Genomic DNA, 21765 nt, shown 5'->3' with positions numbered 1-21765 from the left:
TAGTCCAGGCTGGCCTTGCGTTGAAATATGCGGCAGAGGGTCAGCCCTGCTGGCTGCGTGCCACATTAGGCATGTAGAGATGATGTCTTCAGTGTTCTGGTCTAGCTCCAAAAAACATTTGTTAGTGGGGCTTTGGTGTTGCCGATTCCTTGGTGGCCTTCAGTAAGTGACTGGGGTATATGATGAATCCAAGGAGTTTGTCGCCTCTCACCAAGGGGGAGCGACCCCCTTTGGGATTAGGAAGGTAAGCCAGCTACGCTTAACATGCCCTAGGAGACTGAAGTGGGATCCCTCCGGAGGAGACTGCCCCTTGGGTGACAGGGAAACCTCAGAGGAAAACTTAAAGCATCATCCCTCCCCTCCCCAGACTAACACCGTTATGGGGTATGCAGGAACTAAGATGTATGAGAACCTAGCAATGGTTTTCTTGATTTCATCCCCTTAAGGCAGAATGACAGAAAAACCAGCTTCCGGAACCAATCAGGAAGAAGTATCAGCACAGCCTGCAGACTTTAATTACGTCGCAGCACACAATGAAATGCTCACAGTCAGAACACCAGACGTTGCGTTGCACTTGGAAATCCGCATTTGGACAGTCAACGTGGCCCGGCAGGTGAAAACCAGAGCCGTAGGGTGTGGCAGCCCAAGCAAGAACAGAATACCATCCACAAGCTCCTGTACCGAGCCAGCACGGATCAGGAGATGCCCACCGCCGCAGAATCTAGGTGAGGAGTCGCATAGGAGGCTCTGAAGCGAGACGAGAGGCAGTCAGCCTATGAGGCCCTACCAGGGAGCACTACTCTTCATACCGAGGTATCCAGTGACTTCATTGGAATGGGAGATGGGCGGCAAGGCCAAAGGAAGAAGCACTGGTGTTGAAGAAACAGAAGCCCCAGAATGGGGTGAGAAACATGGAGAAGCCCTGGTATGGGGGAAAAGCCAAGATGCCCGGAGTGGGAAGAGAAACAGCAAGAAGCCCTTGAGTGGGAAAACAAGACAGAGAAGCCTTGTGTGGGTGAAAGAATCGAAGAGCCCAGAGTGGGAAAGGGAGACTGAAAGAACGCCGGACAACGGGAAGGGGGGGAATACAAAAGTCTCCCTGAAGGGAGAAGGACTGTGAACACACAAGTTTCAAGGAGAACCAGAGAGCCCAGTTGGAACCCTGGGACGGCACTCGAGTTGTACACAAACTATATGTTTTGTAATGTGCACAAATAGGCATGGGCCTATGGTAAAGAGACAGAGGTGGGAGTCAGAAGCCAGCAGCCAGCCCTTTCCCTGGGCAAGGCCCAAAAGTATATCTTAGTTGTTATAAATTTTCTTTTGAACAGTACGGAGAGAAAGAAGGCTAAAATAGGATTTCTGGACATAGGACTTCAATTATGTTTGACCATTTTGACACACTTACGAGCACTCCTTGTTACCTTAATTTGTATAGAGTAGAGTTTAGTATCATAGAGTTAGGGAAAGGTGAGATCTTTTAAATCAGAAGAGGAAATAAAACGTTTCTTGGAAATGATACCTGCTTAAACGTCTCCCGATTCTGGCTTGCCACACTACATTCTCTTTAACAGGCAGCCTACATGGACTTTGGAGGATTCACTTGGACTTCCATGGCTCCCCAAACCAGAAGTACCAGAATCTCCTCTATCAGCTCCAGTGACACTCACAGATGGGCAGAGAGGCAGGGAAAGTGCCTGTACCCCAGGACTATGATGGACATCAGCCACTAGGGGCGGTATTGGCTCTCTCACACCCTAGGGGTTAGAAAACTGGTATGTTGGGGAAACTACATTTTCCAGAATCCCTGGTATGTGGCTCATGTGCCAGGGACAGCAAGTTACGAATCGCCTGCACCCCTCGCCAGTATTTGAATAATTCAGAGGCAATGCAGCATAGCGATGCAGGGAATATGCATACTTTGTTTCTCCCAAGTAGCAGGTTCTTCCACAGTGCCTTAACTCATTTCAGCTCCCTTGTATCTACAATGACTCCAAACCTGTGACCGTGCTTCGCAAACCTCTTCAGAGTTCGCAATTATTCCACGTTTCAGTAATTGCACTTGAAATCAGCAGCCTGGGGTCTCAGATCATTGGTCTCAGGGCCCAAACTAAGGAAACTTGGTGAGGTGCAGATTTGTGTATGTGAGATTATAAACCCCCAACAATCTATGTTGCTCTTAGTACTTTGTGTTTCCAATGCAGTTTTAAACATACTCTGGTGTTTAGCAACTTTGGGAAGAAAGGCAACCATCCCTATTTCAGAGACCCTGTGAAGCAACAAAATCTACAAAAGAGCTTGGACTGAAGACTGGACAACCAATGTGTTATATGCAACCACACGTTGCCAGTAATTGAGCTCAGCCCTCATGCTACAGAACCTCCGGTGTGTTTCCTTGTTTGTCTTTTAACTACTTACTGGACTTAAGTGACACTTCTTTCTAAGACTATTTGACATTGAGTGTGAAGAGCAAGTTTGGCTTGGAAGCTTTGAAGCACCCAAAGAGGATTCTGGTTTTGAAAACGGACCACGACAGCTCTTCAATGTAGAAAAGAGGCAGACTTCTGTAGTAAAACCTGTGCCAGCACGGAATTCAGTTAAAGGACAAACTCGGGTGTGACACAATGGTGCATGTACTTGGAATTATGTAGCATGATGTAACTTTGGATACACCCAATATCATAAGCTTAAAGTAAATTTCAGACCAAATTTAAAACATGTTCCTCTGATGGAATAAACCATTCTAGCACATGGGTAGAACCAAAAAGTACATGCAAGGGTGCTTAATTCAGCACACTTGTCTTAACATCATACATAACAGTGGTGAGTTCCATCCTGGGCTGTACAACGTCCAGGGCACACTACCTGTATTTTCCACATATGCACACAGCGTACTATGAGGGTATGCAGACCCTACCACTGTGAACACACTGTTCAGCACATTCAAATCACATTCTGTGCCAGTACCCCCTATTTTGCACATGTGTGATGTCACAAATAAACCCAAAAAGCATGTCTGAAGCATTATTCCTCCAAGAAAAATAACTTTACATACCGAGACAAACATAAAGCCCCTGGCTGATCCACGCCAATATGGCCAGGGTGATGAGGTCCCCAAAACTAGCTGCAATTGGGGTGGCAACGTTGTCTGGGTTAATGCCAGTCTTCTTCGAGCCAACAATGACGCCAACCATAATTATACCTAGTGCAAAGGGGAGAAAAAGCACATCACATCATGTACCGTCCAAACGTATGTTACAGTTACAATAGGGCATTCCTTCAAACACGTTTCCAAACAGCATGCATTTCTCGATACCTTAATCCTGAGCAGAAGCTACGACTACAACATCAATGAACTGTATCCCTCTGCAGCACTTATGCAAACCTTACCAACATACGACTTGCATCCATTTTATGTACTTTGGGTGTCTGTGTCCCAAGCATTTGAGTATTGCAGAGGCAGACTTTCAGCAGGTCCAGACACAGCTCAGCTTACCCACTGCAAGATACCAACATCCGAGCAAACGTAGTCCAAAATCTGCCCAACCACAGGAATTGATTAAGTCAGATTCAGTGCTGGCTGGTCCCTAAGAACTCCACCCCCTTCACACTCTCCCTTCTTCAATCCTTGGAATAGGATTGAGAGATGAAGAATCGCTATGCACTACATATGTGGATGGGGCACTGTCAAAGCACTCTGTAACAAAGTGGCAATGTACACAGCACACCTGAGCCAGCAGGTAAGTTCACTGTAGGTTTATTGCTTAAGATAGTACAGTGGAAACCGGCACGTCCTTCCTAGCCAGCTTCCTTCTCCAACTGTCCCCTTTTGGAACATACATCGATAGCACAACACTCCATCCATAGTCACATCACAGGTATAGCGTACACTCTACACTGACATCACCACAATCAGTAATAAGAGGGAGACATACATTATAACACACTCCCTAGCACACACCCAATATCCATGAAAGCTAGAGGTGAATGCAAAAGTGGCTCCTTATGGCAAAACATCCCCCAGTACACCGACAGCCGATTAGGCATGTCAGGATAAACCTGGGAAAGTGAAGTTACTCCTGTCATGATTGTGTTGGCACATGGGAATTAGGGGATTAAACCTTGACACATGAAGCAGTAGATCTGTGGCAGTATATGATATGACAAATCTTTGAATGACGTCACTTCTCCCCAGGAGGGAGCCCTTCACTGTAAGGCTAGGCAGGTGCGGCCACAAACCAATATTCCCCCTATGGGTGGTTTAATGCAGCAGGACCTCATGGGGAGGGACTCCCCTCTGGGGACAAGGACAATCATCTGGGTTACAGCCCATTAAATGTCACTCCCCAACATTCCCTTGCCCTCCCCACTTTTCAGACCCATTTTATTGAACGTAAACCTATGTATTGTTTTATAAACCAAAACCGAATGTACTAGGACAAAGAAGAGACATGAAGGTAATGGACTGTGCTAGATTGGTTAGAGGTGGCCCATCGGAGGCTTGAGGATCAAGTTACTAACAGAGATGAGGACTATTACAATCCACCAGAGTTGGACTGGCAACGTTGTATAAGGACAGCCGCTTGTTACGCTCACCTGGTATCCACGGGGACGCCACTCAGCCGGGTTGGTTGCTGGTATCTTCTTCCCAGTGTTTTTCAGATGTGGTCTGCGGGGAATGTTCCGCCTTGTTATGGAATTAGGCGTGCTCTCTCTGTTCTGCCTTCTTGGCAGGGGCGCGTTGTCTTTTGTGGGCGTGTGCGGCCAAGTTACTTCACTGGCGCAGGCCCATTTGGTGTCTCTCAGGTAGGTCTTATTGCAGCTTTAATGTATAGCGTTGTTATTCTTGCATGCCTTTCTTGTTTAATGATGTCTTTTTTTCTCCCTTAGGTGTGCGGAGCTTCAGCGTGGCAAACTGGCTGAGTTAGGCCTCGCCGGTAAATGCTGACACGTGATGTGCTCTACGATGCGGTAAGCAAGCGCTATGCGCAGCGCTGCATTGTCTTGCCTTTGCTAACCTGTTTTCTTCCTTCCTTGCAGGTCGCGGTGTTTCCCCAGCGTGTGTGGAATTCCGGAGCGATGCCGGCCGGGAGGCGACCAGCCAGGTAAGCTTCTTGTGCAGTTTGTGGTTTTGCAATGTCTAATATGCCTTCTTTAATGTTGTCCTTTCCCTTCCTCTTTCAGGTCTTTTGGTCCAGGAGGCATGCAGATCCAGGAGGAAGCTGTTCACTGGAGCTGCAAGCTGATAAAAGTTGGAGATTGCAGGTAAGATGCTGCTAACGATGTTCCTTTTGTCTCCTTGCAGATTTGCTTCTCCGAGGCTCGTGGGTATCGCTGGACACGGTGAGCGTCACGTTGCAGACTGCAAAGTAACGCGAGGCGTGCTTTCTTGTTCGGGTGTGGTTTAAATAGCCTCAACAAAGTAGTCCAGGTAACGTAGTCCCTAGGCCACCACACCCAAAACACTATACCGCATAACTTGGTTCTTAGGAGCCAAGTTATGTTGGTGCCTCCATGTTGGCTGAAGGCCCCAAATGAAATAAGTAGTCCCCTGCACACATGTTCTTCAAGGTGTATGAGCCTGGTGCCATATGTGCCAGGACTGGCCCCAAGACAGCCTTGGGAGTAGATGCCAGGCCTTCAAGGCCTTAATAGAGATCCGAGCCCTGATCCCACCTGGCAAATGGGCTTGCGAGTGGGGGTCTGGGGTGAGGGTCGTAATACCGCTGGACTAAGCAACAGCTCAGCGCGGCCATGTCGAACCCAGTCGGGATAGGCACCAGGCACAGAAACCAGCAGGAGTTTCAGACACTGTAGGCAGACCAGAGACTCCAACCAGTATAAACCAAGCATCCGAGGAGAACTTCCTTGTCGCAGCAGTCACCATAATCTGAGTGATGACCAGAGAAGGGTCGGACAACCCAACCAGTACAAACCAAGCATAAGAGGACCACCACTGCAACTAAAGGTAACTGAGCAACCAAGGAGAACTTCCTCGTTGCAGTGGCAGTACTAAGCCCAGTGATCAGCAAAGAAGCAAAGTGTACATCAAGCAGAGGGTTGTGAGAAAGGACCTTTGAGACACCAGGATAAGGGAGTCACTCTACAGGAGAAGGGGCCAAAGTGCTTTGAACATACCCTAAAGACACCAGGGGATGGAGTCATTCCACCTGGCCTTGTTGTGAACTGTGCCAAGCAATTCCAGGATAAGGGAGTCATTCTCCTGATAACAAAGAGATTTGTAGAGATGCCAGGGGAAGGGAGTCAATACCCCTGGTTTTATTGGAAACTGTATTGATCTACACCAGCAGAAGGCAGCCATTGTCCTGAATTTGGAATTGTATAAAGGATGTGTGAAACCCGCAAGCCAGGGAAAGGGAGTCATTCCCTTTGACATATTTCTGTTGCAAGAGTACATTCTTTTGAACGCTATCCAAGCATCAGGAGAAGGGCAACATTCTCCTGGAGAAGGAACTTTCTGTTAGATGATCATTTAGTTGTAGTGTGAGGGATAGAAGTAGGTTGTGACACAGAACGGGGGGGGGGGTTGATTTGACAGACATTCTGACAGACCCTTTTAGTATCAGTTTTGAAGCAGGGAAACCCCTCTTAGAAGATAGGGATGAATACAGGTTTATAACTAGCTCCATGCCACCTGTGTGTCAGCCTCCTTCTTCAACACCCTTTCATTGGGCATCAGAGACAATACATGGGAATGTGAGAGAATGTACATAAGAAGCATGAGGCTAATCGAATGGACCGTTCCTGGCATGAGATAGCAGTACCATGAGATTTAGGGAACCGATTCTTTCTGAAGCTTCCCCACAAGTGATTTCAATGGGACCCCCAGTAGATCACCCTGTTTTGGAATCCTTGCTCACTTGGGAAGTAAGGGAAGCCTTTTTAGCTTCACTTGCCTGTGTAACTCATTTATTTTGGGGGTACTTGGCCGTCCCTAAGGCTGCCAGTGCAGAGAGACTGTTTTGGCCTTTTATTGTATTTATTTATTTATTACATTTATTATATGCCCAGACCTGGAGGTATCACGGCGTAGTTGCAGACAGTGGGTAAATACAATCTTTATATTATAGCAGAGATACAATAAAACAATACAAAATATTACATGCAGTGTATATACAAATGAGGGGGGGTGAAGTTGGGAAGGGTTGGTGATCATGGCTTAGTTAATATTGGTTGAATAACCACATTTTCAATGATTCTTTGAATTGTGGGTAGGCTGTTTCGTTCTTGATATTGGTGGGTAAGGGATTCCAGTGTCTAGGAGTAAGGACTTTAAAGCTGCTGCCCCCCGCTTTCTCATTTTTAGATCGTGGAATTTCAAGGTGTGAATTGTTATTGGATCTGAGAAGTCTGGTCTGAGATTTCTTCATGACTGTGTTGATGAGATATTTAGGAGCTTTGCTGGCAATGCATTTATGCGTGATGCTTAGGGTTTTAAAAAGGATTCTGGCTTGGACCAGTGGTTGTCTCTTCTGATATTGGAGATGTGATCAGATTTGGTTATGCCTAGGGCAGCTCTGAGGGCTTTATTCTGCATAAGTTGGAGTTTGGCTATGTTGGTTTTGGATATACCGAGGAAGAGGATGTTACAATAGTCGAACTTGGAAAGTATAAGTGCTCTTGCTAATGTAACGCAGTTATCAGTTGATAGGAATTTGCGACTAAGGGAAATGAGTTTGGAGGTATAGGAGGTGGAGGAGGCTAGGGTGTTTACTTGTTTTGACATGGTTAAGGTAGCGTGTAAGTAGACACCAAGTGTCTTAACTTGTTTAATAGCTGGTATCGTGGTGCCATCAATGATGAATGACTTATAAACAGGCTGAAGAGTGTCAATTTTGGAGGATGAAACTAATATAAGTAGCTCTGTTTTGTCATCATTGAGGCAAAGGCTATTGTTAGCCATCCAGTTTTGCATGAGGGAGTAGATTTGGTTGATGAGCAGTGAGTCTTGCTCGTGGTTGCCAGTTAGTGGGATAAGGATCTGGGTGTCATCTGCAAAATTGGTGTAGATGACACCCATGGCATCCAGGGCTGCAAAGAGCAACTTGGTATAGGCATTGTACAATGTGGGAGATAGGCAGGAACCTTGTGGGATGCCAATGGGAACTGGTATAGGGTCGGCTGCTTCTTTGCCGATGGACAATCTTGATGTCCTGTCTGCTAAAAAGGATTTGATCCAGTCAGTGGCATCCTTAGACAGGTAGAAGTTATTGGCTAGTGTGTCACAGAGTTTGTCATGGTCGACCAAATCGAATGCCACCGAGAGGTCCAAAAGCATTAGTAAGCAGAGTTTGCCTGCTTCTCTGGTGGCATCAGTTTGGATCTTCAGATTGAGAAGGGCTGTCGCTGTGCTATGATTGAGGCAGAATCCGGACTGTCGGTCCCCCAGTAGCTGATGATGCTCTAGGTGGTTTTGTATTTGGAAGTAAGCTATTTTATCAATTATTTTCAGGAGAAACGGGACTGTTGTAATGGGTCGGTAGTTTGCAGGGATCGATGGATCCAAAGTCGTTTTTTTTAGCAGGGGGTGGGGGGTCACCCATGCTTTTTTAATGCTGGTGGGGACTGTGTTGGTGTGGAAGGAAGCATTAACAAGTTTGGTGATAATGGGTGTTAGGGTGGGGGCACAGAGTTTAACTAAGTGGGAGGGGAATTGGTCTTCTTTGCAGTTGGAGGCTTTGAGGTTGGCTATGGTGTCTGGCACTTCTTTGTGTGAGACAGGAGTGAAATAAAATAGGGTGTTGGGAGTGGTGTTGGATAGATTCACTGTGATTGTGGGTGGAGTGTTTTCCGCTAGGAGGGTTTTTTGCTATCAATTTTCTTTTGAAGTAGTAGGATTTTGGATGCTGATGTGTCTTTTATTGTGGTATACCAGTCTTTGCTAGCATTAGTGGGTGCTAGAACTGGGCAAGAATGTTCTAGCTCTCTGAGGATAGGGAACAGTTCTTTGCTGTCTGAGGAGGCATTGGTAATGCGAAGGTTAAAGGCATTTGCTTTTTGGGAAATTATGGCTGATTTGTATTTTTTATTGGCTTCATTGTAGGCTTTAGCTGATTCTGAGGTGGTGTTTTTCCTGTGGAGGTGCTCGAGTGATCTTTTTATGCGTCTCAGGGACACTAGTTCTTGATTGAACCAGAAACAGGATCGTTTTTCGGGCCTGCGAGTTTTGGTGATGGGACCGAGTAGGTCAATGGTTTGGGTAAGATTTTGGTGGTAGCGTTTTGCTAGGTAATCAGGATTATTAGTCTCTGGTGTTGTAATGGCTAGCGCTGCATTCAGAGTTGGGGATAGGTTGTATGTTGACAGCTTTTTGATATTTCTGGTTTCAAAGGTATTAGGTTTTTTGGGGATAGTATGGTCAATGAAGTTATTGTTTAGTGTAAAGAAGATGACGTAGTGGTCAACCACTCTACGGGGAGGATGGAGTCAATAGTGACTTGTGAGTTAAGAGTGAGGAGCCAGTCCAAAGTTCTACCTTTGGAATGGGTGGGTTTATCAGCTGTATGAAGTTCATATCTAACATGGCTGTGTGGAATGCTGATGCGTCAAGATCTAAGGGATCACTGAAACCTAAGTTGATGTCTCCGAGGATGATACATTTGGTATTGGGCTTTATAATGGGAGTTAATAGCAGCGGGATGTCCAGGTTGGGCTGAGTGTTTTTATTCAGTGATCTATACACTACCAGGAAATTGGTGGTGGTTTTGGGGTTGGATGTAAGCTTTACTAGTAGTAGCTCATAGCCCTGTATAGGTTCCATCCATTGGACAGGCTCTGATTTGCAGTGTGGTTCTGGCTATTATGGCGACTCTGCCTCGAGTGTCGGTCCTCTTATCTGTCCTAAGGATGCTGAATCCTTGAGGTATGGCAAGAGCTAGGAGTGGGCCTGCAGCAGAGTGTAGCCATGTTTCGGTGACTACCAGGATATCAAGTTGTTGGTCCACGATGAGGTAGTGGATTTCTATAGCATGAGTTCTGAGGGATCGCGCGTTGATGAGGGCACCTTTGAGTGTGGATATAGGGGCAATCGACAGTGTATAGCCTGGTGTAGTGCCTGGGTTAGTGGTGTGAATAGAGGTTTTGGAGTTATTTTGGTATTTTGTGCGTTTCTTAGGGAGGTCTTTAAGTTTGCAGTTAGTAGTGGTGGGGTCTAGCTTGGTGGATGTATTGGTAGATGTGGTAAGTGTGGATGCTCGGTGGCTGGCTTTGGTTATGGTCGTGAGTCTGTTAAGCCTGTCAATACCCAGGGTGGGTGTGGTCTTGTCGTTTGTCTCGTTCGGTTGGTTGTATTTGGGAGAAATGTGGCTAATGCTTGGGATGGTTAGAGCTATTTTATTAGTGGCATTAGAGGAAGTACTCTTGATGGGTGCAGTATGTCTGGGGAATGGGGGTAGTGAAGGAAGGAATGGGGTAGGGCAAGGGATAGGGTAATGGCGCTGACATCCCAGTCTGGCTAATCCTTCATCGATCTTGATGAAGTGTCCTTTTGAACATGGTGTAGAGTGGGGTATTATACAGAAAGGGAACATGATGGTAGCTAGGAATATCCACATAATGTGAATAAGGGGGGGCGTGGCCTGGCGTAAGGCGGCTGAGGGGTTGAGCTCCAGCCAGGATCCTCGTACAAGATCCTTTATGAGCGGTGAAACCATACAAAACCATCTAAAAGCTGCATCGATAGGCAGATGAAGCATTTCTGCACACCCAGGGCGAAAGAGCGACTCTAAACTGAGCCGACGAACGCCAGAAACGACCTTCACACTGACACTGCCTCGACAGCCCAAGATGGCAGACGCGAGTACGCACTAAAGAAGTGCGTAGGGGAAGGGCCGTCTACCGCTGCAGGCGTAGAGCAAACGCGGCAAACAACAACAGACTCGTCCCACACTGGATGCCATTCGGGACACGGACCGATCCCCTACCATTACCACCACAAGGACGGAGCGGAACTCGCGGTGGGTGAGGCTCCAGGCAGTGAGATTAGAAGCGGAGACACAGATCGCACCGAGGCGGATACCTCCCCCCTCAAGCAGTGAGGGGACGGCTGGGACAGCCGGAATAATAACAGTGCCGCCCGCGCTCTGAGCAAGAACGCCAGATCGAGGGAAAACCGGCAGTCGCAGCGAAGCCCCCAGCAACTGCGGACTGACTGCCCCCGGGCACGAAGCACTCAATCCTGAAGAGCTGGCCAAGTGAAGGAGTCCATCGGACCAACCGCGGACCCGAATGGACAGCGGCCGTGCACAGCAGACAAGGTGAGAGACTTGCGGCAAGGAGCGGGTGAAAAGGAGGCTGGCACAGCCACATGCATGATTGTCTGATAAGCGACTCCAGGGCGCGAAGAAGCGATAAGAGTCCTGAATGACCAATGCCTAACAGAGTAATGGCTGTGTTGGGCAAGTAGCTAGCAACTACGAGTGGACACACCACGACTAATTAACACCAGCACTGAAGGGGACTGATCCAAATGCGATCCAGAAGGGAGCACCAGTGAACAAGCAGCAGCACAAGAGCAAGGAGGACAGCAAAATCAGTGTGTAGCGCAAATCATATCCCTGCCCAAGACTGTACTAGCTGAAGCAGCAACCCCTTTCCTCACCTGACCGAGGTAGCCACGTAACACAGCTAGGGCTAGACTGTGAAACAAGCTTAGGGGGCAAATGCACAACGAAGGCAGAAGCTAGTGCAGAAGAGTGAATATTGGCGAAAGGTCAAAACGTGCCCTGGTAATCTGGTGCCTACAAACTGGGCGATCTAGAACAGAGCAGACCGAAACACCTAGCACTGCGGGGATTGCCACTCTCACTATCTACTGGCCCTGCCCCCGAAGCCACATTGGAAACACTGCTGAGACATATATAAAGGCCTGACAGAGCTGTGCAATCGCTGCAAGGCTCACAAACCACCATGCCTTCTAACAAGAACAAGGATAAGGCAAAATCAACTATTATGGACTCATTTGCAGCAGCAAAAACACACCCTCCGCAGCAGGAGGGGAAACCCCCCCCCCCCCCGGAAACAGGCAAAACGGAGGCATCAGAATCCCGATATGGCCAAGGGTTAGAGGCCATAGCAGCCCTGAGAACCTTCATGGACACCAAAATAGATGAGGTAAAGACGGACATGCAATTGATGAGACAAGATGCGAGAAACTTCACGGAAAGAGTAACCACCGCCGAAGCAGTTCTACTGGAGACAACGGAGACTACAACAGACTTGAAATCCAAGGTAACAGAACTAGAAAAAAGGGTGGCTATACTGGAAGCAAGGGCGGAGGAAGCAGAGGAGAGATCCAGACGCAGCAACGTTAGGCTGCTCAGGTTTCCGGAAGGAACGGAGGGCCTAAACCCGACCAGATTTGTGGAGACACTACTGCAGCAGGAGATAGGAGCAGGCAAATATCGCAGGGCTTTGCTGTATAGAGAGCCCACAGATCACTCCAAAAGAAGCCACCACCAGGCTCGTACCCTCGCCCAATGATCGTGAAGATCCTGAACTTGCAAGACAGAGATATTATACTTATATACTCCAGAGATGGTGGAATAATAGAGCGTGGTGAATCCAAAATAACTATATATCCTGACTACACATCATCTGTACAGAGAGCGAGAAACTCCTACGTCCCGATCAAGGTAAGATTAAGACAACTGAACATAAAATATGGGATACATTACTCACCGTAATTGTATTTCTGATGCTTGTATCTGCTTAGATTCACATGCTGTGCATAGGCCGACATCTAGTGGAAGCTGCAGAGTATTACAGTTTGTTTTTCGAAACTCGAAAATTGGGCGTCGACACAGGGCGTGCCAGTAATACTATCCCTAGTGTGACGTCCACTGTAACCATGATCCCACACGAGTCTAGGACCCTCAGATTGTTTTTTTCCGCCATGCAGGTCGGAAGCACTGAGCGGAGTTCCCTGACTTAGTCAGATTTTGCTAATATTGTTACATATTTCCCCGTTTATTTCACCTCTACGTCGAGTCTCCGAACATCGACACTCGACGCCGGATCGGAGAAAATTCAACCGTCGGACTACAGCGACGGATTTGGGCCTCGGAAGGCCTCTGGCCTTGACCCGGGCCTCGGAAGTCCTCTGGACTCGGCCCTGCAAGTAGGGAGAGTGGGGGGTGGCACATATCCTACACTCTGATTAATATAGGTACATTACTTATATTCCTACACTCCCAGGCCGCTGCCATAGGGTGCGTATGGAGGGTACCCCCTTTCAATTTTGCCCCAAGTGCAACCGCAAGTATCCTTGGGTTGACAGACACGCTACGTGTAACCTCTGCTTGCCGAGGGACCACCCCGAGGCGAATTGCAGAGCGTGCAGTCGGTTTAAACAAAAGACCCTTAAGGACCGTTCGAAAAAGCGTTGGGCCCACCACGCCAGGCGACAAGAGGCCATGGCCGCGGAGGGTGCCTTCAGCGATGGCAGCGACGGCATACTTTCGGACGGCGAGGGCAATGTGACGTCGATGGACAGCCAAGCGCAAGTCCCCTACTTCGGAAGGTTGTCCGGCAGGGCAGCTATGGAGAAGACCCCCGGCGACACGAGCGCTACCCACACCACTTCCAGCAAACAAAAGTCCAACCGAGACTCGACGCGCACGTCGAGTTCTCGGAAAGAGGCACGTAGAGAACAGTCCACCGAGTCGGTGTCCTCTGGGCGTTCGCGTTCGAGATCGCCTCATGACACCAAGCAACCCTCCACTGTTGCTAAAGGTGCCTCGCTCCCCTTAGTGACTGAGGTTCGGTCGTCGGAGGACGACGCCGACCTCTAACCCCAAGCCGCACTCCAGGAGTCGGCATCTGCAGGCAGCGGCAAGGCTGCTACCGAATCCCTTACACTCTCCAGAGACAGGGACTCTACCCCCGAATTTCGACGCCAGGCATCGAAAAGCTCTGAAAGGGCCCAAAAGTCGGGGAAGCACTCTTCCACCCACGGGGAGGAGGGAAAACAACGAAGTAAGCCTACTTCTACTCCTAAACTACTTTCTACTCCACCTAAACAGACGGACAAGTCTCAGTCCCCTGTCCCTAAGGCCCCTGTTCAAACCAGTAGGTCTAGTCAGGATAGAACAGGGAAAGCACTCCAGGAAAGAGTATTTTTCCTGACATGAGGTAGCATGAGGAGTAGCGTGAGTACAGATGATCCAAGCAGATAGAAGATAGATAAGATAAGACTACAAGCATCCATGCGCCTTCTCTCAGAGGGGAGGAAGGGTGGGTCGCATGTGAATCCAAGCAGATACAAGCATCAGAAATACGATTACGGTGAGTAATGTATTCCTTCTGAGGCTTGTGGAATATGCTTAGATCACATGCTGTGCATAGATTAGTGAGCAGTGTTAGAAGGAGGTGGGATTTGAGAAGGGTCATGAGCAAATAAATGTCTTAGAACCGCTTGTCCCACTTGAGTATCTGTCTTGGAATGGGTGTCAATGCAGTAGTGCTGAGTAAAAGTGTGAATAGAGCTCCAAGTAGCTGCTTTGCAAATGGTGTCAAGGGGAACACATTTGCAATGAAAGCCAGAGTGGCCCCAATGCCTCTTGTCGAGTGGGCTCTGGGCGTAAAAGGCAAAGTTTTGTCATAAAGAGAGTAACACAACTGGATACAGTTGACAATCCACTTGGAGATGGCACCCTTAGAGACGCTATCTCCCTCTTTGCCTGTGGCTACGGAGACAAACAGTTGATCTGTCTTTCTAAGCGGTCTGGTCTTGTTTACGTAGTAAAGGACCGCCAGACGCACATCTAGGGTGTGTAGTTTAACCTCAGCCGAGCTTTGTGGGTTTTGGAAGAAAGCCGGAAGCTCGATGGACTGGTTTACATGGAATTTAGAAATAAACTTAGGTGAGAACCTAGGGTGTGTCCGTAAAACCAGCTTATCCTTATGAATAGTAAAGAAAGGATCCTGCACTGACAGAGCCTGAATTTCACTGACCCTTCTTATGGATGTAATGGTTACTAAGAAGGCAGTCTTATAGGTCAGGTGTTTGAGACTTGTCTTATGCATGGGCTCGAATGGGGGGCCCATGAGTTTAGATAGCACCACGTTCAGGTCCCATCCTGGTGGTGGGTTAGATATAGGAGGATGAAGTCTCTTTACTCCTTCCATGAAGGCTTTAACCACGGGTACCTTCCACCACGACACCTTGCTATGTGAGGTGGTGTACGCTGACAGTGCTGCCAGGTGTACCTTTAGTGAGTTGAAAACCAACCCTGCGTCCAGCAGGTGGAGCATGTATGTCACGATAGTGAAAGGAGTGCAATCAACTGGGTTGATTTGTTTATACTGGCACCAGATAACGAATCTCTTCCATTTGTCGAAGTAGCAATGCCTCGTGTTCGGTTTCCTAGGCTCTTTTAGGATGTCCATTCACCTCTGTGGTAAATTGAGAGGTCCAAACTCTATGACCTCAGGAGCCATGCTGCTAGGTTCATGGAGTTGGGTTGAGGATGCGCCTTCTGACCTTGGTGCTGGGACAAAAGGTTGTCCCAGCCCGGGAGTTTGATGGGATTGCACACCGAGAGTCTGCGTAGGTGTGGAAACCACGGTTGTCTCGCCCACATGGAAGCAACTAGGACAAGCGTCATCGACTCTCTGTTCATCTTGTTCACCACCTTCCTGATGAGGAGTTGGTGGAAAAGCGTACGCAAACATCCCTGACCAGTTCATCCACAGGGCGTTCCCCAGGGAGTCTGGTTGGGGAAACCTGGATGCGAATCCTGGGCACTGTCTGTTTTCGCTTGTGGCAAATAGGTCTATAGTGGGGAAACCCCACTGAGAGAAGAGATCTTCTACGATATCTCTGTGTAGACAAGATTTGTGTTCCTCCGGAAGGGGATCTCTGCTCAAAGCATCCGCTAGAGAATTGAGATCCCCTGGAACATGTTGAGATGACAGAAAGATGTTCCGTCTGAGTGCCCATATCCAAATTTTCTGGGCAAGTCTGGACAGATTTGGCGACCAAGTCCCTCCTTGCTTGTTCAGGTAGAACATGGCTGTAGTGCTGTCCGTCCGGATCTGCACCGACAGGTTCAGTAGGTGGGGCTCGAACGCTTGAAGCGCTCTGAAAACTGCCAGAAGCTGTAGCAGGTTGATGTGATTCTTGGCCAGTGTGAGACCAGAGACCCTGAGCTGTGTGGTGGAGATGGTGCGCTCCCCATCCTGTCAGGCATGCGTCCGTCGTGACTACCGCCTGTATCTCGGGATCGTAAAAGGGTTTCCCCTTGATAGATTGTCTCTTGTCCACCAGTGGAGGCTTTGTACGAGTGTTGGCGAAACGACCACTAGATCGTCCCACTGACCACTTGCCTGAGACCACAGTTTCGCCAGCCATTCTTGCATGGGACGCATGCGCAGGCGTGCATGGGGGACCAGGTAAATACATGACGCCATCATGCCCAGCAAACGCATTGCTTTGCGTACTGTTATCTGGCGACCGGTTTGATATTGTGGAATTTGCAGTAGTATATTCCGAATTCTTTCCTCTGAAGGAAAAGCCAACCCCCTCTTGAGTATTTAGAACAGCTCCTAGGAACTGCTTGGAGGTGCTGGCCACCATACTTGATTTTTTCTCGTTTATGGAGAAGCCCAATTTGAAGAGGAGGTTGATAGTTCTAGGGTACACTGGGATTGCCTCCCTGCGTAGGTGTGCCGCCGCCACCGCCAGTACCTTGGTGAATACCCTTGGAGCCGAAGCTATCCCAAAGGGCAGTACCTTGAACTGGTAGTGCTGACTGTCCACCTTGAAGCGCAGATATTTTCTGTGCGCTGGGAACATGGAAATATGAAAATAGGCATCTTTCATATCCAATGTTGCCATGTAATCTCCCTTTTTTAAGAGGGGGAATTACCTCTTGTAGAGTAGTAATGCGAAATTTTTGGGGCTTGACATACTTGTTTGCAGGCCGTAAATCCAATACTGGGCGCATTGTCAGATCTTTTTTTGGCACAAGGAAGTAAGTTGAATAAATACCCTTGTTTACCTGGTGTCCCGGGACGAGTCCTATCGCGTCCTTTGCGAGAAGAATTTCGATCTCTTTGAGTAGGATTTTCTGGTGGTCTAAGGAGTGTATTCTTTGTCGTGGAGGGTGGTTTCGGGGACGCTCTAGGAGTTCTATGCAGTATCCTGCGGACACTGTGGACAGCACCCATCTGTCTGATGTGATCCCTTCCCAAGCTTGGGTGAAGATGGAAATGCGTCCCCCTACTGGGGATGCGTGAGAAGGGACCCTGAACGGAGCGTCACTGTTTTGGTGGAGGCGTGCTCCCTCCTTTATTGGGACTGCCTCTACCCCTACCACAACCTCTTTTGTTACCCCTGCCATAACTCTGGGTAGACTGCTGGTTAGTGTTCCATGTAGTACCCTGGCCCTGGGAATAGTTTGAGCCTCTTTGGGAGTTTGTCCGCGAGGCCGACGAAAATTGCCATTCCCTCTGTGGTTAGGGGGTTTGTTGGTTAGTTGCCCTAGGGACTTGAGTGTCTCGTACTCGTCCTTGGCATTCTTCAGTGCATCCTCGAACGCCTTTCCAAACAATAGATCCGGCTCCACCGGCTTATCTATCAGTGATGCTTGGGTCTCGGCCTTGAAACCAGACTGCCGGAGCCAAGCATGCCTCTTGATGACCGTGCTCTCAGCAATTAATTTGCCAGCGTTATCCGCGGCATCAAAGGTTGATTTTAAAATGCAACCTGACACGGCTCTCCCCTCTGCCGAAACACGTGCCAATTGGCTTTTTAAGGGTTCTGGGGCGGGGTCTATGAGAGCCGCGACTTCTTCCCATTGGTGGCAGTTGTAACTAGCCAGCAGGGTGGTGGAGTTTGCAATCCTTGCCTGGTAGGCGGAAATGGAGGCTACTTTCCTGCCCAAGCCATAAATCTTCTTGCTCTCCTTGTCGGGGGAGCTTCGGACGATGACAAGGGTGTTCCCGCCCTCTTACGGGTGTTTGTAACAACCAGGGAGTCCGGTTTGAGATGTCCCCTTATGTATAGTGGGTCAGATTGGGCTGCCCTGAAAAGCTTTTCAATTCTGGGGTTTACTGCCCTAGTGAGATTGGGGTTAACAAGGGCAGGGTCTATCCTCCTTTGTATTGACTTAAGGATAGGGATGGCCTGAGCAACAGGTCTCCTTTCTCCCACCAGTTCCTCTGCAAAATCCCTCTCTTCCTGAGCACCTTGGGTGTCAATGTGGAACTGCTGTGCCGCTCTGGACAGGACCTCATTCAGGAGAGGTTGGTTGTCGACAGGGGAGTCTGTAACCGTGGGCTCTTTCTCTACCGGGGAATATACCCTGTATGTATCTGGGTCGCCCTCTTCCTCCTCCTCCTCCTCCTCTTGGTCCTCATCATCCGCATAATAGCCTGTCCCAGTTTGTTCTTCGAACATGCCCACGTCTGGATCCTCAACAAAGGATGGATCTTCCTAGTATTGAGAATAGGGCTGTATATAGAAGGGGTCTGAAGATTGAGTTGGTGCTTCACCCCGGGACTTCCTACATGGGGGTATTGGATCCTTCGAGCCTGAGGGAGTTGACCCTTCTGGGGTATAAGAGAGAAAGTGTTCCGGGTTCTTGGCATAGAAATCTGCCAATGATGACATTCTTGACATCACTCTGTCTATGTAACCACTGAACCATTCCCTTGAACTGGGAATAACTCTTTCCTGGAGTGCTTTCCCTGTTCTATCCTGACTAGACCTACTGGTTTGAACAGGGGTTTTAGGGACAACAGACTGAGATTTGTCCTGGCTAGACCTACTGGCCTGAACAGGGGCCTTAGGGACAGGGGACTGAGACTTGTGCGTCTGTTTAGGTGGAGTAGAAAGTAGTTTGGGAGTAGAAGTAGGCTGGGACTGCTTACTTCGTTGTTTTCACCCTTCCCCGTGGGTGGAAGAGTGCTTTCCCGACTTTTGGGCCCTTTCAGAGGTTTTCGATGCCTGGCGTCGAAATTCGGGGGTAGAGTCCTGTCTCTGGAGAGTGTAAGGGATTCGGTAGCAGCCTTGCCGCTGCCTGCAGACGCCGACTCCTGGAGTGCGGCTTGGGGTTAGAGGTCGGGGTCGTCCTCCGACGACCGAACCTCAGTCACTAAGGGGAGCGAGGCACCTTTAGCAACAGTGGAGGGTTGCTTGGTGTCATGAGGCGATCTCGAACGCGAACGCCCAGAGGACACCGACTCGGTGGACTGTTCTCTACGTGCCTCTTTCGGAGAACTCGACGTGCATGTCGAGTCTCGGTTGGACTTTTGTTTGCTGGAAGTGGTGTGGGTAGCGCTCGTGTCGCCGGGGGTCTTCCCCGTAGCTGCCCTGCCGGACAACCTTCCGAGGTCGGGGACTTGCGCTTGGCTGTCCATCGACGCCACATATCCCTCGCCGTCCGAAAGTACGCCGTTACTGCCATCGCTGAAGGCACCCTCCGCGGCCATGGCCTCTTGTCGCCTGGCGTGGTGGGCCCAACGCTTTGTCGAACGGTCCTTAAGGGTCTTCGGTTTAAACCGACTGCACGCTCTGCAATTCGCCTCGGGGTGGTCCCTCGGCAAGCAGAGGTTACACGTGGCGTGTCTGTCAACCCAAGGATACTTGCAGTTGCACTTGGGGCAAAATTGAAAGGGGGTGCCCTCCATACGCACCCTATGGCAGCGGGCTGGGAGTGTAGGAATATAAGTAATGTACCTATATTAATCAGAGTGTAGGATATGTGCCACCCCCCACTCTCCCTACTTGCAGGGCAGAGTCCAGAGGACTTCCGAGGCCCAAATCCGTCACTGTAGTCCGACGGTTGAATTTTTCTCTAATCCGGCGTCGAGTGTTGATGTTCGGAGACTCGACGTAGAGGTGGAATAAACGGGGAAATATATAACAATATTAGCAAAATCTGACTAAGTCAGGGAACTCCGCACAGTGCTTACGACCAGCATGGCAGAAAAAAACAATCTGAGGGTCCTAGACGCGTGAGGGATCATGGGTACAGTGGACGTCACACTAGGGATAGTATTAATGGCACGCCCTGTGTCGACGCCCAATTTTCGGAAAACAAACTAATACTCCGCAGCTTTCACTAGATGTCGGCCTATGCACAGCATGTGATCTAAGCAGATTCCACAAGCCTCAGAAATGCTGTTATACCCCTCCAGATTGAAAATAATACACAAAGGGCGGGACATATTCCTGGAGACACCAGCGGCTGCTAACATGTGGCTAGAACATAATCTAGCAGACAAGGAAAAGGGCGTATGAAATATGACCTCACCACATAATGACTAAACCCTGGAAAGTGCGACCTCCCGAGGTCACTTTAAATTGAGCCAAGACACTAAAAGGTAACAACCGCTGAAGCAATATTTTTTTCGGATGGCTGGATACCACACCTGGCCGACTAGCCTGCACAGGAAAGCCCACCCCACAGAATGACCAGTGCAGACGTTTTGTCAGCACACAAACACTTGCGCTGGATGCCGCGGAGGAGGCAAGACAGCGTGCGGGACCCTGAGCACGGCAGTCACGACGCAGTGACTGTGCACAACTGTTTGGTTAGTGTTATCTGTTGCTTTTTATACTGTTCGAATGTCTTCATAATGAAAAATGGAGGGTGGCGGGAGTCCAAGCTTACGGCGGAAAATGAGGTGGGTGCACAGCGAGGTGGGGGAGATGGGATCCCTGCCAAGACTACCGGGAGCGTGTAAGGGGTGTGGGGGAGTCGTAACTCGGACTCGCTGAGCACAGGTCATGGCAAAACAACTTAGAATTTTGACGTGGGATGGGCACCTACATATGCAGGAACAGAATTAAATCCTATCTACACAGAAAAAAGGTGGACATAGCACTACTCCAAGAAACCCACCTCACGGCCGAGACCATGGCCAAATTGAAAGACTGCTGGGGGGGCCAGGGCACGGGGCCACCTACTCCAAATACGCAAGAGGGGTGTTCACCTGGGTAAACCCAAGGGTGCCATTCAGGTTGCTAGGAACTGAAGCGGACACTGTAGGTAGATACCTGGTATTGTGGGGAGCAATAGACCAAACCGAGTTCTGCATTGTAAACTCCTATTTTCCCAATCACGGCATACCCGCACACCTCAACATGCTCTATACTAAAATACTCCAACACCGGCGGGCCTATACATTTGGGGCAGAGACTTTAACTGTGTAAAAGACATTGAACTGGACAGGTCTGCACCACCGAATCGAGCTGAGGCGGCCCCAGCGGCGCTGAACCTCACGCTAGAACAACTCGACCTGGCAGATGCTTGGAGAGAATGCCACCCCAATGATAGAGCCTATTTTCACTACTCCTCACCACACGGTCTGCACACGAGGATAGATTACTTCTTTATCGATAAAGCACATCTAGCACAAGTAGATTCGATAGAATACATGGGAAGATCAATTTCCGACCACTCACCCCTTCTCATGAAATGGGCGATAGCAGGGCCCCGGCCACCCATACCAATATGGCGAATGCCCACGGAGACACTCACTTACCAGGCCTTTAGAGGGGAACTTGGGGACAAACTTGAAGAATACATCATGATAAATCGAGGCAGTGTGGATCACTGGAGCACATTGTGGTAGGCCCTGAAAGTGGTAATAAGGGGCGAGGTCATAGCAGGTGTGGGAGGCATTAGGAGACTACTGAAAGAGGAGCTGGAGAAGCACGAAGAGGGCATAAAACAGCTGGAATCTGTCACCCGGGGGACCAGGGAGGAAGAGAAGAAACTGGCGGATGCCAGAACT

At 49.1% G+C, this 21765-nt stretch overlaps 1 protein-coding gene across 3 annotated transcripts in view; it reads right to left on the bottom strand.

Moving 5' to 3' along the window:
• The window catches only part of SLC41A2 (solute carrier family 41 member 2), a 705927-nt gene that overhangs the window by 313811 nt on the left and 370351 nt on the right, over nt 1–21765 (bottom strand). For all 3 annotated transcript variants that reach the window (XM_069629903.1, XM_069629904.1, XM_069629902.1), the window contains exon 6: nt 3056–3202. In XM_069629903.1, the coding sequence (XP_069486004.1) occupies nt 3056–3202 (147 nt within the window). The remainder of the gene's footprint in view (nt 1–3055; nt 3203–21765) is intronic.

Source organism: Ambystoma mexicanum, chromosome 12 (genome assembly GCF_040938575.1).
Source record: "Ambystoma mexicanum isolate Mex_15411 chromosome 12, UKY_AmexF1_1, whole genome shotgun sequence".
In the NCBI taxonomy this organism is placed as follows: Eukaryota; Metazoa; Chordata; class Amphibia; order Caudata; family Ambystomatidae; genus Ambystoma; species Ambystoma mexicanum.
This window is presented reverse-complemented; position numbering and strand designations above follow the sequence as displayed.